The sequence below is a fragment of the Castor canadensis genome, chromosome 7 (genome assembly GCF_047511655.1).
Source record: "Castor canadensis chromosome 7, mCasCan1.hap1v2, whole genome shotgun sequence".
In the NCBI taxonomy this organism is placed as follows: Eukaryota; Metazoa; Chordata; class Mammalia; order Rodentia; family Castoridae; genus Castor; species Castor canadensis.
Genome location: NC_133392.1, coordinates 161,075,329 through 161,090,379, shown reverse-complemented (window position 1 = coordinate 161,090,379; position 15,051 = coordinate 161,075,329). Strand labels below are relative to the sequence as shown.

Genomic DNA, 15,051 nt, shown 5'->3' with positions numbered 1-15,051 from the left:
TGCTGTACTGGGGTTTGAACTCAGGGCCTCATGCTTGCCAGGCAAGGGCTCTACCACTTGAGCCACCCCACCAGCCCTTTTTGCATTGATTATTTTTGAGATAGGGTCTCACTTTTTTATTGCCTGAGCTGGCCTGGACTACGATCCTATTTGTACTTCTCTGTGTAGCTGGAATGAAAGATGTGTGTTATTCTGCCCAGCCATTAGTTGAGATGACTTTTTTGCCTGGGCTGGCCTTGAACCATGATCCTCTTGATCTCCATTTCCTGAGTAGCTAGGATTCTAGGTGCGAGCCACTGGACTTGGCTTCTTTTTGCTTTTTTAGTGTAACCATGACCAAATTTGAGATGACCTCCATGACTGTGAAGGTGGCTCACACACCATTCCTATTGGTATTTCTCAAGTCTAGCCCCAGCCCTGGAAACTTCCTCTGGACAAGGCATGACCATAACTGCCCCTCCTTCCTAGGGGGAAAGTGTCTGACCATGAGTTCATGAAAGTCAGTAAACACTGGTGGCAGGGTCAGGTATATGAACCCCCAGCCCTTTGTCAAAGCCATATACTCCAAGGCTGAGCAGTGACAGTGTCCAGAGTTGATTCCCAAAGAACCTGTCCTTCCCTGTCCATGGTGGATATAGTCATGGTTCTGTCAGAATCATGGGAGCCAGGCAGGCCAGTCTGAGATAAGGCAGAGGATCTCAGCACTGGCTCTGTCCATCTGTAGCCAGCATCTCCCAATCCCACTACCCCCTCAGACCTCAGTCCCCTCAATCTGGGGACCACTGCTGGCCTTCTTTTCCCACCTCCATCTTCTACTGACTACAGCTCCCATCCCAGCCCGAGTGGGGCCACTCACTTCCATGTCCTACATCCTGCTTGGCCTGGCCCAGGAGCTCAGGCACGACTCCGAGAGGATGGCAGCCATCAGTGCAGAATGTCACTGCAGCCCAGTGCCCAAAGCCACCCTGTTGCCCCCCCACTGTCTCCCCTCAATGCTGCCGAGCAAATCCAGGCCCATGGCTGTGGGGTCTGGATGCTGTTTGGGAAATGCTTTCCTGATGCTGAAACACGGCTGGGCGTCTCTACCAGCCGGAATGTCTGTGTCAGCAGAAGGGGCCACTCTCCCCGCCCCACCAGCCGGCTCCAGCTCCCTCCCCAAGCTGGGTGGCCATCCTGCTCCTTCACCAGGACCCACACTAGGGCAAGGACTCAGTGTCACCCCCAAACACCACTGCACTCCCTGGGAGCTGGGCCAGTCACTGGGGAGGCCCCAACTCTAGGCTGTGGGGCAGAACCGCCATTTCCTGGAGCCAGTGAGAGCTGGAAGAGGAAAAAAATGGGACAGCAAGGGCCAGCTGACCTGGGCTTTGTGGGTGTATCCCTCAGTGTCTTCTTTGGACACCCCCTCCATGCATCCCTTCCTGAGGCCTCTCCTCCATCCCGGCCCATAGTCCAGGCACCACTGACTCTCTAGGAGGCCAGCAGTACCCAGGCCACCCAGCCTGAGTGCAGAGCAGCACTGTGCAGCTATAGCTGGACAGGAACACAAGAGGCCTGCAGGCACTGGGGCTTGCCTCACACCTCCCCTCTGTGTTCCTAGGGGTTAAGACATGGAGGGGAACCCATCAGGAGGACCCCAAGAGGCCGAGACGCCAGGTTCCCCATCTACCACGTCCATGTGCCCACTGACACAGGTACCGGATGCAACCTCCCATCTGGCATTCGGGGCAAACTAGATCCACAGCAGGCAGAAGTTGGGGTGGGAGTATGAGAGAGAATAGTGACACTCAGAAGCCCCAGAGGCCACCACCCAAGGTCCTAAGGTGCCCCATGTTGGGGGTGAGGTTCATGGGCCCGGCAAAGCCCCAGCAAAGTGACAAACAATGGCTACTCACAAGTAATGCCATGAGCCTGCTGTGCTGGGCCAGGCTGCTTGCTCCCAGGTGGACAGGGAGACCTGCAGTGAGCTGGAGGCCCAGCAAGGGGCAGGCAGCCGCCTGCAGAGGAGGGTCCAGCCGTTAATGTAATTACAGGGTGGACTAGGCTAGAGGCAGGAAAACAGTGCAGACAGAGGGAAGGACAGGGCTGCCAGCAGGCCAGGCCAGGCCAGATGTGCACCTGCTGGTCTCCAGCTGCAGGGAAGGATGGCCAGGAAAGGGCTGGGACCTACCTAAGGAAGAGGGACTCAGGCCTGAAAGCCAAAGAGGCCTCCCTTGCTACCCCCTGCTACCCCCAGGTGGCAGGTGCTCTTGCCTGGCTGTTTCTTACCGTTGACCTACAGAACAGAAGGTCACTTTGCAATGTGGGGTCAAACACAGTCCAGCTGGCTTCCCCACAGGGCCTAGCCTCCAAAACCTTCCTCCCAACCCATCTCCTGCTGTGCTGTGGCCTGCAGTCTATTTCAGGAGCGGAGAGCGCCAGGCCCCCACACTCGGCCTCTGAGTGCACGGGGCCTGGCTCGGGCTCCCAGAATCGTTCTGCGTCAGCCTCCTGGTAAATTCATTAATGTTTCTGATCCTCGCCTAAGCTGAGGAAGGAAAATGAAAACCACTGCTGTTCCCACCGGTCCAGCTGCCATTCCAACTGCAGCTGTTCCTGGCAGGGCTAGTCGGAAACCAAGGGAGCCCCCTCCCCTTACAGATGCCGCAGGTTAGGAGAATCCCAGACGAACCAGCTCTGACCCACAGCCTCCTCCAGAGACCAGACAGCTCGGGAGCACTGGATCTCCAGCACAGCACCTGAGACCTCCAACGCCAGGACTGCCCCAGAGAGACACCTCTGCACACGTGTGCACATGTAGCCAGCCTCTCTGTGGTTGGCTGTTATCTGGACTCTCTTCCTTGTGACCTTGTGAGGCCTAGGAACATCTGAGCCTTCAGTACTGACAGGCATTCCCCAGGGATGCAGTCTCCCACCCCTGGGGGAGGCCAGCTGCTCCTGAGGACATCAGAGCTGCTGGAGGAGCAATGAGTACAAGACAGACCCATGGACACCCACATCTCACACTGCACCTAGACAAGGAGAGGTGATGGGTTAGGGCCAGTGACCAGGAGGCTTCCTGGGGAGAAGTGAGCCTGAACTGCCTTTAGATGTGACATTTTCAGGGACGAGGAGACTAGCTATTGGACAGAGGTGAGAGGGGCTGAGAGCAGAGATCAGGGGAGGCCTGGCTGCCAGGCAGGGAAGTTGGGTGGCTGGATATGCTGCCTGAAGCCCAGGGCCTGTCCCACAACAGGCACACCTGGCCAAAATGCAACAGCAAATCAATGGCCTGCAACCATCAACAAGACATCTTTGGGACACCCACACGGCTTGGGGTCCCTATTGGTCACCCCTCCCGCTTAGGATACCTTCTTTTCTAGATGCCCCCCAGTGTTACCCTCCCCACCACATGTGTTGTACAGACTGGGCTGGGGACAGCCTGTGTCCACGTAAGATCACAGCACCCAGCTCTAACCTGCCTCTGAGTGTTCATGCCCTGCCCTCAAACCTTTACCCTGGATGACACTCAGGCCCTTCAGATCCCATCATTGCCACCTGTCACAGACCTTTCCAGCTGCCCTCCCCCAGGAAGAAGGAAACTCCATCTCTCCATTCCTGCCAGCTCCCCACCTCCAGACCCCAGAGCTGCATCTACTGGGAAGAGGACAGGGTTTGAAGAAAGGGTGCTAGGAGTTAAGGGCTCAGTGGGGTCAGAAGCCCAGCTGCCCAGCAGGACCCAGAGGGGTGAGGAAGTGAGAGGATGGGGTTAGGGGTCTAGGCTTGGACTCACTTCTCAGAACGCCTTGGGGGAAGAGGCAGGGCATGGCCGGAAAGGGGGTCCACGGGACTGCTGGGTGGCAGGTGCTATCACCTCGCTATGCGGCAGAGTTGAGCAGCAGCCAAGAAACACAGGCCACTCAAGGACTCAGTTAGAGGCCAGAACTCCAGACAGAGGCCAAACTGGACCAGCAGAAATGCACAGGGTAGGAAACAAGAGGCAAGGGACAAAAGTAGAGAGGACAGGCAGGCTGGGAGGGCTTGGCCTGCACATCCCGTGTGCCTCAGGCAGAAAGGGCTGTCGGCCCCACCCTCAGGAGACACAGACGGGAAAGTCACACCAAGTCCCTCCTGAGGCATCCTGAGAACTCCTGGGAGCTCAGCCACTGCCACCCCCCACCATTGTCCTACATCCTCGGGAGGAGCCCTAAATGGCCAGAAAGTGAAGCCAGGGCTAGCCAAGGTCCCAGGAGAACAGGAGGAAATAGACACCTGTACTTCCCATTCCCAGTCCAGTAGCCCCAGGCCCAATGGCAGAAGCTTCCAGAACCAGGGCAAGACCCTGCCTGTGCTAGCCACTGATCATCTTCCCAGCGGTGCTGACCCGGCCAGGCCAGGGTCCCAGGAGCAAGTTGGGGTTTGCCATCTACTTCTTCTCCATGAGCCCTGAGCCTGAGGACTGTGGCCTCTTAGGACTGCATGGCCCCTGGATCACACCTGGCCTAAGTCCGGGCTTAGGGACTCAAACCCAGGCCCTTGGGGTCTACATCCAACTTTTTCCTGCACCTCTGCCTGAACCAACAGATCCCTCTGTTAGCAAGGGTGTCCCAAGTGTGGCCTCCCAGAGGCTGCCCATCCTGGTGCCCTCCAGTAAAGTGCCCAGTGTCCTGGACTACTGGAGGGCAGTCTGGCTGGCGGGGCAGGCCTCTTGTCCTGTCACTGGGCTGGCTCTAACTACTGACCTCGAAAGTTATTTTCTCATCTTGGCCTCAACCAAGACTACACCTGCCAGAATTTGCTCACTGGAAGAATGGGTGTGAGCCAGCTCAGCTTTCAACTCTCAGCACCTCTGATGGAAGAGGCCTCTGGCTACAGATGCCTCTTGGGTCGGAAGCACTTGCAGCCAGGTTTCCTTGCCCACATCCAGAGGACGCTGACCTGAGAAGGCTCAGGTTCCAGAACTGGCAGGAATGGGTCTGCAACTCTGCCACTGCACAGCCAGGTTCATGCTTGGCTCCAGGGCCCACAGGTGTGTGGCTCTGAGGGTGGGTAGGCCACACCAAGTCTTCAGCCTCAACCCATGTGTGGAGACAAGCTACTCACCCAATGCCTCAGTCTGTTCCTGCTGCTATAACAAAATTCCTCACCTGGGTAATTTATATACAACAGAACTTACTGCTCACAGCTCTGCAGGCTGAGAAGCCAGGATCAAGGAGTGGCAAAGCTGGTATCTAGTGAGGCCCCTTCTTCATAGGTGGCTCTTGTGACATCTTCACATGGCAGAAGGGGAAACACATTCCTTTTCATCTTTCTTTTTCCTTTCTTCTTTTTTTTTTTTTTTGATGGTGCTAGGGTTTGAACTCAGGGCTTCATGCTTGCTAGGCAGGTGCTCTACCACCTGAGCCAAGCCTCCAGCCAACCTTTCATCTCTTTTATAAGGGTACTAATTACTTCCTAAATACCTCCTTAATATTGCCACACTGGGGACACCAACACTCAGACCACATCAACAGGCAAATGCTAAACACCCACTGTGTGCCAGAGGAGCAGGAAATAACTAAGGACCCCTCCAGCTCCTGAGATCCAGCAAGATAGAGAAGAAAGGAGATGCCCCCAGGGGTCTGGGGCAAACACAAGCAGCTGGGGTGGGGCCTGGTGCAGAGCGGGGAGCTGGGCATAAGCCTCTCGGTTCACCACAGGGCTCTGGGCTTCCACCCCTGCTGGGACCATGTATCCATCATGGCCCCTCTCTGGTCCTTGAGCTCACTTTATAACCTTGAAGTCACAGCACTGCCCCATGCTGCCGCTGTAAACACAAGGCACAGTGCACAGTGAGCTCTTTCGATCACCTTCACAGTTCTTCTGGCCTTCAGGTTGCTCCAAGAAGAGAAAAAGTCTTCATAGCCTTAAAACCTCCAAAAGCCTGCATGGGAACACAGCTCTCCAGGAGGATGAGGGATTGCACGGCAGGAAGGTCAGAGAAAGCTCTGTAAGGGCCTCGCAAGGGAAAGGCAGGCAGCACATGAGGTGTCAGGTACCCATGCTGGGCACCAGGACAGGAGTCTGAATTAACTCCGCGTCCTTCTCCCCTGCACTACCACAGCACAGCCTGCCTGGGTCAGCCAGCTACCCAGGCTTACTAATCAGGGTTCTAAGTCACTTCCCACATTCCTCCCTCTCCCTAGGGACAGAGAGGACCTGGCAGCACCCTGGGGCAGTGAGGCCAAGAGAGCTGGTGTGACAGAGACAGGACTGGAGCCCACAGTGACAGCTGAGGGCAGGCGGAGCCAGGCTTCCTGGGAACAACGGGAGCCCAGTCTCCTTGGAGACGATGACAAAGTGTTCGCTGAAGTTTGGAGCCCCACAGGCTTCTCCCAGATAATCGGATGAAGACCCCAGCTGTATCCTGGAAGCCCCCACAGCTGAGGAACAGTGAGGGGCTGAGATCAGCAGGTCAAGCCTGCCCCGGGAAGAGCTGCCCACTCCCCCAGAAAAAGCTCTGCCCAGCCCCCACCTTGGCCCCCCCTGGCTGCCCCTTTCCCAGGCTCCTTCCTTATCTCGTAGCATAAGCAGGTCAGCTGGAGCAGGAACAGCAGGACAGCCTCAGAGCTGACTCTCCCCAGCGTGGGAAGACTGGCCTGCAGACTGGACTAGGGAGGCCCTGCCCAGCCATGAGACAATAGGCTCCTGAGCCTCACGCTTCCCCCATGGAGAATCCCTGGTTCTTCCCTCCTGACAGATGGACAGAACAACTCTCCCCATTACCATGTCACTATGTCCTTCAGGCCAAATCATCAGTTTAGTGTGGACCCATTTTACACAGGAACGTTTTCATTCAGCGCTGAACTCCAAACCAGCAGGTGGGGTCTTGAGGTCAGCATGGACTTGCCAAGGGTCCCCCAGGCCTGGAGGTAGGGTCCTGACTCCCCACTCTGGGCCTGACCTAAGGTCCTGCTGCCTGAGAACCTTGGAAAAGAGAAGGCAGAAGACGGAAAGGAGAAAGAGGGCAGCCACCCAAGGCCAAGGCTGGCCATGGATGGGCTCAGTGGAGAAGGGCAGCTCTTCTCTATACCCACGGTCAGCTGGGAACCTGTCACAGACAGCATTTCTGCTACAAAGCATTTCCTCTGAATCTTCTAGAATGACAGCATTATTTGTCTTGCTTCACAGATGAAGAGACTAAGGTTAGGAGCAGTGGAGTTACTCACCCAAAGCCACACAGTGAGAACCTAAGCAGAGGCTGAAACATGTCCCTCACTGACATCAAAGTCTAACCCTGGAGTGGCCTTTCCAGAGGAGCTTAAATGGAAGGTGAGCTCAGGACTTGGGCACCCAGAAAGAAGGTTTGCAGTGGAGCCCACGTTTCTCTGCAGAGCCTGTCAGCTCCACCATATCCAGGCCCCAGTCAGCCTCCTGATCAGGAGAAGGAAAGACCCAGGTCAGAGGCCGGGCTCTGCCCAGGAGAGCAGAAGCAGCACCAGGCATCCAGCCTGACTTGGGAGACGCGCCTGCTCCAGCTGCCCAGCCCAGCCCAGCCCAGCTGAGTGGACTCAGTTCTGGCTCCAGGACAGTCTCCCAAAACATGACACACACCAACCTGGACACGGTCCTGGGGCCAGGGCCAAAGTACCTCCGGCCAGGCTCCCGTGCCAGCACTCAGTTTTATAGCACCAATTCATCACTCAGAGCGGTTTCTGGGCTCACCCCACCATCAACTCAGTGCACACTCCCTGCATTTAAGCAAGCAAAGCCATCCTTCCTTCCCTGGATGTCTAGATTTCTTGAGGACTGTGCTCATACATGCAGGTGGCAGCTGCCCCGTGGGCCTGACACTTTACTGGCTCACCAGAGCTGCAGTTTCAGGGGTGGTTGGGCTGGCAGGGGGACAGAGCAAACACATTGCTTCTGGCTCTCAGCAGGTCCCCCTCAGCCATGCAGTGACTTGGAGCCCCAGTCATCCCAAACATACAGAGCTGGGGGCAGTGAACTCCCCAGGACTGAGGCCAGGGGAGGGACAGGAGTGAGAAGAAAAGGCCTGTGCTGCAGGGATGCAGAGTCTGAGGACAGTCGTGGCTGAGCCCCTGGTCATCTGGTCTATGCACTGCCTCCAGCCATCTCTGCCAGAAGCTGAGAATCCAGCCTGTTCCTAGGGACAGGAATCACAATGACTCCTAAAAGAAATCAGGCCTGGCCTGATTTCCTTACTGACCCAATACTGGGCTCTGGGTAACCATGCCCCATGGCCAGCCACACTTGAATGGGCACCAACACAGGACAGGAGCTGGAATCCAGAGTACAATTTACAAGACCCTCCCAGCTTTGGGGAGCAGGGCAGGGAACAGCCCCACTCCTCTTCTAGATAGGAAATGGATGCAGGTAGGCTGGGAAGGTACCAATTCTGTTTCTGGGGCTCCACGCACCCTCAGGGGGCCACCCTTTCCCAGGCTTCAACATACACCTGCTGGAGCCCCAGTGCAGAGCCCCCAGTCCACCCATTCCAGGCTCAGATAAATTCAGGGAGGCAGAATCATGGGTTTGGCCTACCTAGCACCCCAGAACAGCCTAAGCCCTGGACACAGAAGGGCCCTAAGTCACAGGGCAGCACCTCTCTGGTCCCTTGGGCACCATTTATCCTGTAACAGGTGCTCTAAAGCCCAGAGCATGGTCTCTGGGTGGAGCCTCTGGGGTCTCTTCTCTGGTTGTGATGGGCAGTCCTGGCTAGGTCAGGGGGCTCCTCCCAAAAGGCACCCCATAGGGGGGCCCAGCCCAGGAGATAGCAGGCGCTCCTAGCATCTACCCACATGCAAGGCTGGCTGGATAGGCACAGACAGCATCATGGAGAAGTCAGCAGACCAGGCCAGATGCTGGCCAGCCACATGGGGGACTAGTGTACACTCTAGTGCAACAGCCCTAGACACCAGGCAGGAGGCTGCCTTGCCTAGCAGAGCTTTCCAAGCCCTTGATCTGGCTTCCTGGATGTCACCAAGGAGTTGGGGTTTTAGATCCCACTCTGCACGGGTGAGGTAAGAGACTCTGGGGACAGTGGACAGGAACCCAACCTGGGAGGCCCCAGGGTAAGAGAGCCTAATTCTACCTCCAGTTGGGAGGAAGGAGATTGTGTGGAGGTACACTTCAGGATAGGTGGCACTTGGGGCTGGGTAAGGCCCACAGGCAGGAGGATAACACTGGCTTACAGGGTCCCTGCCCAGGGCCAGGAATACTCCAGGTCCCCAGATTTTCTCTTTACACCACCTTGACCATTACTCCCCCTTGCGGAGGGGTGGGGGTAAGGATGCAAACAAGGCTCTTAAAGGTGAAGGAAGTTGTCTGGGACCCATGGATGGTGGAGCTGGCCAGACTTCTCCCCAAGACCCACCTGAAAGTCACAGCTGGGGAAGTCTGAGCCCAGTGGGAGCCTTGGGTGCTTATGTCCACCCTCGCCACAGCAACACCTGACTGAAGGGATGGGGAGCTCCTCAGGGTTGACACTAAACCAGTTCAAATCACTGCCCAATGCCAAAGACCAGGTAGTAGAGGGGTGTAGTCTCAACCCAAGACCTGAATCTCTGTTAGTGAGAAGCCCTGGGTTGGAGACTGGTGAACCTTCAGGCAAAGGTCTCCACAAGGGGGCATCATCCTCAGATGGACTGGACTGCCCACACAGCCCAGGTGGGGAAATGCAAACACCACCACCTGAACGCAACCCGCACAGCCCACTTCCTGTCTTGAGTGCTAAGTCTCCAGCCCATAGCTTGTAGCTCCCTTTAAACCTAACAGTGGAGGTGTGCTGGCCAGGGCTGTCCCCAGCTGGGACAGAGAAGAGTGGCACCAGCAGCTAGGCTCTCACCCTGAATCTGGGGTGGTACTCCGTACACCTATCCATCTCTACCAGTACCCAGGATATCCTGGTCAGGCTTCAGGGATTTTTGTCATCCCAATGGTTTCCCACTTCACAGAAGAGAGAAACTAAGTCAAAGGCCAGGACAGGGTAAGAATCCAGGAGCTGGTGGAAACTACAGAAGAGACACTGTCCCCTTTCTTCACTGAGCCCAGAATTCCCAGCCTCCCCTGGGGCTTTGGTGGGTCCCCAGGGCCTGAGGTGTGAGCAGTGGGTCACACCGACTTCTTTCCTGGCCCAGCTTCCTGGGCCACAAGAACATGCTACAAAGGAGTACATGGAAACACATGTTCCCATAACATCCCAGGCAGGATAGACCCCACGCCTCTTCCGACCCCCTAGTTCAGTGGGCTGGCCCCCCACCCTATCCAGCAGACGACTCACAGCTGGACAGCTGTAGTGTTGAGCATAGTTGAGGCTGTTCTAGGAGACAGATGATAGCAACTATCTGATGGAGAAAGCAGAGCAGAGGCCACTGACCCATGCCCTCGACCACTGAAAACCCCAAACACTGTCCAAGGGCCTGAGCTGCCCAAATCTACCCTGGTGTCAGGTGTCAGGGTGACCAGAGGAGGCAAAGGAGGAAGAGGGGAAGATGTGAGACGGTGCAGGCGCCAGCTGCCCTCCCACCTCCTCCCTTCCTCAATCCCCACTCGTTCCTGTCTGTCTCTGGGGATTGTCTTGCTGTCTGGTCTTGATTTTGCTGATAGCTGGCCAGCAATGTCAAGCAGAGTGGCAGTGGCTGCTCAGAACTGGCAAAGGTGTCAGCCTCAGGCCTCTGAGAGTCCTGGTCAGTCAAGGTACCCACCAGTGTCCTTGTGCATCCCTGGGCACACAGCCCTCCTCCCTCATGGGAACTTGCTCCCTGTGCTAGCTTGGCCTCCCCCAGCTTTGACTGCCTATCCCACCTGCCTCCCCCAGCAGATCACCTGGATGGGTCCTACCTTGGCAGGTCTTGCCATCACCCTGCAGCTGGCGGCCATTGGGGCAACGGCAGTAGAAGCCCCCCACGGTGTTGCAGCACAGGCCCTCACAGCCCCCATTGGCACTGGTGCACTCGTCCACATCTGTGGAGGGGGGAGGAGGGAAAGTAGATGAGCACTGGGTTGAATAGGCTCAGCCTCCCCCCCACCCAGGTCACAGAGGACAAAGCCAGTGTGACAGGCCCTGGAGAGGGACCCAATACACAAATCCAGAGCCAACACTGTCAAATGGGACCCTCTAGAGCACCCACAGACATGGGCATCGCTAGCACTTGGTTGCAACATGATCTGCAGGTCACCATCCAGGCAGCTCAGCAGAGGAGGACCCCTCAGTAAAAGCAGCCACCCAAGGGTGTATTTCACTCATACTGCCCACCCCAGTATCAGATTGTCCAGGGACTCAGGCTTCCTTCCCTCAGCTCTAAGGTTAGGAAGTGTGTAGGGGAAAGGGGAGAAACCTATATGGTCACCCTCACAGCTGCCCAGTGGGCTCAACTTCCTAGTCTCACCATGAGAGCCCCAGGCCAATCCCCCAGTCCATTGGGATCAGGTGGCACTGGGTGAGGTGGAGCAGGCTATGAGCCCTGAACATTCATCCAGGCTGCTGAGCCCAGCCTGCCAGGACCTGAGCCCATGGCTCCCATCTTCCCTCCTGCCTTTACAGGTACAGAAGGTAGGTGACTGCTCTGGGCAGGCATCTGGACAGCGGGGGTATAGGACTCCCACCTGGGGCTAAGTCCTGGGCAGCACCACTGCCCGTCATACCTAACCAGTCAGCCAGGGCTGGAGTTATGAGGGCTCCAACAGGAAGAATCCAGTGGCCTTAGGATGCCTCATACTAGTGTATACCATTGTGGGCTGACATAGGGTCCAGTACCACTACCCACCACCCTTGTTGAGCTGCCCCATCCAAGGTCCCTGGCCATGTGTTCTAAGGCTTGTTGGGGTCCCCACTTGATCTGAGCCTGCCCCCAACTTCTAAAGACCAAAGGCAGCAGTTCTCCCTAAGTATGTGGGGAGTGTAACCTACAGGCAGGCTCAGAGCAAGTGGGAACTCCAACAAGCCACAGAATGCATGGCCAGGCACTGTCTCTCCTGCTAGTTACTGCTGCACAGAGGTGAGCCAGGCCCAGGGCCACGCAGGAGAAACGAACAAAACCGGTGCTGGCATTCCCTGGCCTGAGCCAGCCCCAGGCTCCCCCAAAGGCTCCAGCATTTCTCTCTGCACCAATTCAGGAGGGTCCCAGGAAGAGCTTCCTGCTGGGGTAAAAGCCTTCTTAGGGGTGGCCACAGTCTCACAGAAAAGGCTGTGGCAAAACTGCAGGCCAGCTGCCTCTGGACTGCTGGAATGCAGCTGGAAGCCCAGGCCTGCAGAGGTTACAGCAGGAATTTTCTGGGAATTCCTAGAGAGTTACGCAGAGTGTGACAGAGTCTGACCCAGCACAGAGGTCAGAGCCGGGGTGTCCAGGGTCCCCTATCTGTCGGCCTTGGGAACAGCACAAAAGCCAGCCTGGTAGACTCAGGTGTGAGGCACATGGACAGCTCCCAGGTCTATCCTAACATTCAGGCCATGGAGGGGAGGGAAGATGGCTAGCCAGATGGGGCCAGAGACCAACAGAGCTCTCTCACAGTTGCTGGCATGGTCTAGTCATTGCCCACCACATGGGCAGGACAACCTCACAAGGCCTCACCTTGACCTGGTGGGTATCAGGGTCAGAGAGCCACTGCATGCCCACCAGCCTGACATGGCATGGGGGAAAGGGGGTACAGGGCCTGGTAGTCAGGATGGCCACTCAGTGGTGGCCATAGCTGCTATGGCCTCTCTCCATTACCTGCCCTGGTACCTCCATGCTGTACACCACACCTTTATACTCCCAGACTGGGATCTGCCCAAGGTTAGATGTGCCAGTCTCAGACTGGGGACTGCACCCCACTAATCTCAGGATCCCTGTGTCCAGTCCAGGCCTACGGGGAGTGGGGTACACAGGAAGTCTAGGGGAATGTTAAATAAATTCCACATATAGAAGCCAGAGCTGCCACCCCCAATTCCCTCCAAGGCAGTGGCAGTCCTCAGTCAGGGCCGGGGGAACAGGGCAAAGCTAGTGACTAGGCTCCATCAGCTGAGCACCTTCTAGGCACATGCCTGGTGGGGTAGGGGACAGAGAGAACCAACTGGCCATCTATGAAGTGGAAGTGGGTAGAGGGGATTGCAGTGTGGAGGATGGTCAAAGAAGGGCCCAATACTGCATTTCAGGCTCAGTCACCTGCTCAATGGGAGTGAGTCACCTGTCTTAACCAACCTCCCATACCTACTCCCAAACACCATCCTGCCCTCCACAGCCTCTGTGAACATGTCCTGCTCATTACCGGTCCCTGCCAGAACACCAGCCTGTGGAGGGCAGGATTTCAGTCTTTTTGGCCCTTTGCTGTAATTCCAACAAGGCCTTTGTGGAGCCCTAATTAAATAAATAGAACCAAGAGATTGTAAAGGAACGAACACGAACATGAACACGAACGAACACACACACACACACACACACACACACACACACACACACACACACGTTTGCCTGATAACAAGACCATCAGAACAGACTCCACCAGAACCAGGGCCATACACAGAACCTCACTACTGTGCACAGAAAACATTTGTGTGAGGACATCAGCTGGCATGGCTCTGGACATTGCTCTGAGGCTGAGGATTACTGTTTCAAGGATGAGGAGAACTCATACAACCCTCCTTGTTTTGCCTTTAAAAGCTTCCCCTTGGGTGGATGGATGGGTAGATGGATGGGTGGGTGGATGGATGGGTGGGTGGATGGGTGGGTGGTGGATGGATGGGTGGGTGGATGGATGGGTGGGTGGATGGGTGGGTGGTGGATGGATGGGTGGGTGGATGGGTGAGTGGATGAATGGATGGGTAGATGGATGATGGGTGGATGGATGGGTAGGTAGATGGGAAAAAAATTAAAAATAAAAATAAATAAATAAATAAAAGCTTCCCCTTTGCTGGGTGCCGGAGGTTCATGCCTGCAGTCCTAGCTACTTGGGGGCTAAGATCAGGAGGACTGAGGGTTCAAGGCTAACCCAGGGAAATAGTTCAAGAGATTCTCCAAAATAATGAGACCAAAAATGGACTGGAGGTGTGGTTCCAGCAGTAGAGCACCTGCTTTGCAAGGGTGAAGTCCTAAGTTCAAACGCCAGCCCCACAAAAAACCTTTCCCCTGCCCCATCCCTCCTGAATACGCCATACTTCACTGTGACACACAGGTTCTCCTTGCAGTGCTCTGCTGCTCCCATGTCAGTGTCTGCTCCTTATTAGGTTGACAAGGGGAAGTGAAAGGACCAGGTCATGAAGTGTCACATACTGTGCGATTCTCTTCACATGAAACACACAGCAGAGACAAATCCACGCAGACAGAAGATGAATGGCCAGTGTTTGCTCCATGCTGGGAGAGGTTACTAATGGCCAGGGCTCTCCACTGGGATGATTAACAACACTCTGGGACCTGAGGTGACAGTGGCACAGCACAAAGGAATGTACCCAACGCCAATAAAGCACACACTCAGAGGGTTCATTTTATGTAACGTGAACTTCACACAACTTCTACAAAAGCAGAAAGCAATCTTCAGATTGGAACCATACCCACTGCATGGTGGTGTAGAGAGAAGAGAGGTGCCCAGGCCTCCCTCCAGGCCAGCTCTGACCCCATTACAGGGCCCTGGCCTCGTGGCAGAGACTCCAGCAGCCATCAGCCTGAGCTCTCACCTGTCAACTACTCCACCAATCATAGGCTACAGGTGAGGACCTGGTGGCATCCCACAACCCCCTCTACTCAGCCGACACAAGATACTAAAAGATGCCTTGATGGGACGCTCAGATCAGTTATCAGGTATGAACAGTGAGCAGGATCTGAAGGTCCAACCAGCCTGGTCTGGGCAGTTGCTTGTGGGCCTCAGAGCCCCCAGGTGGACAGCACGTGAGAAAGAGTGTACCTGGCTGGGCACCTCCACCAAGCAGTGCTGGCCTCCTGGCAGGCCTCCCACAAACTCAGGCCTGCCAGACCCAGGCATGGCCCCTGTTGGGGTGCCCCTCCTCTCTGTGTAGGCGTCCAAGCACTGAGCCTGGCACAAGCAGCCAGTGTCAGCCAGGGCCAGCACAGACGCCAGGACATGCTGCATGTGTGGTCT

General features: G+C 56.1%; 1 protein-coding gene across 2 annotated transcripts in view; it reads right to left on the bottom strand.

Annotated features, from left to right (window-relative positions):
• Megf6 (multiple EGF like domains 6) overlaps positions 1-15,051 on the bottom strand; it is a 95,654-nt gene that overhangs the window by 40,324 nt on the left and 40,279 nt on the right. For both annotated transcript variants that reach the window (XM_074081536.1, XM_074081535.1), the window contains exon 5: positions 10,822-10,944. In XM_074081536.1, coding sequence (XP_073937637.1) covers positions 10,822-10,944 — 123 coding nt within the window. The remainder of the gene's footprint in view (positions 1-10,821; positions 10,945-15,051) is intronic.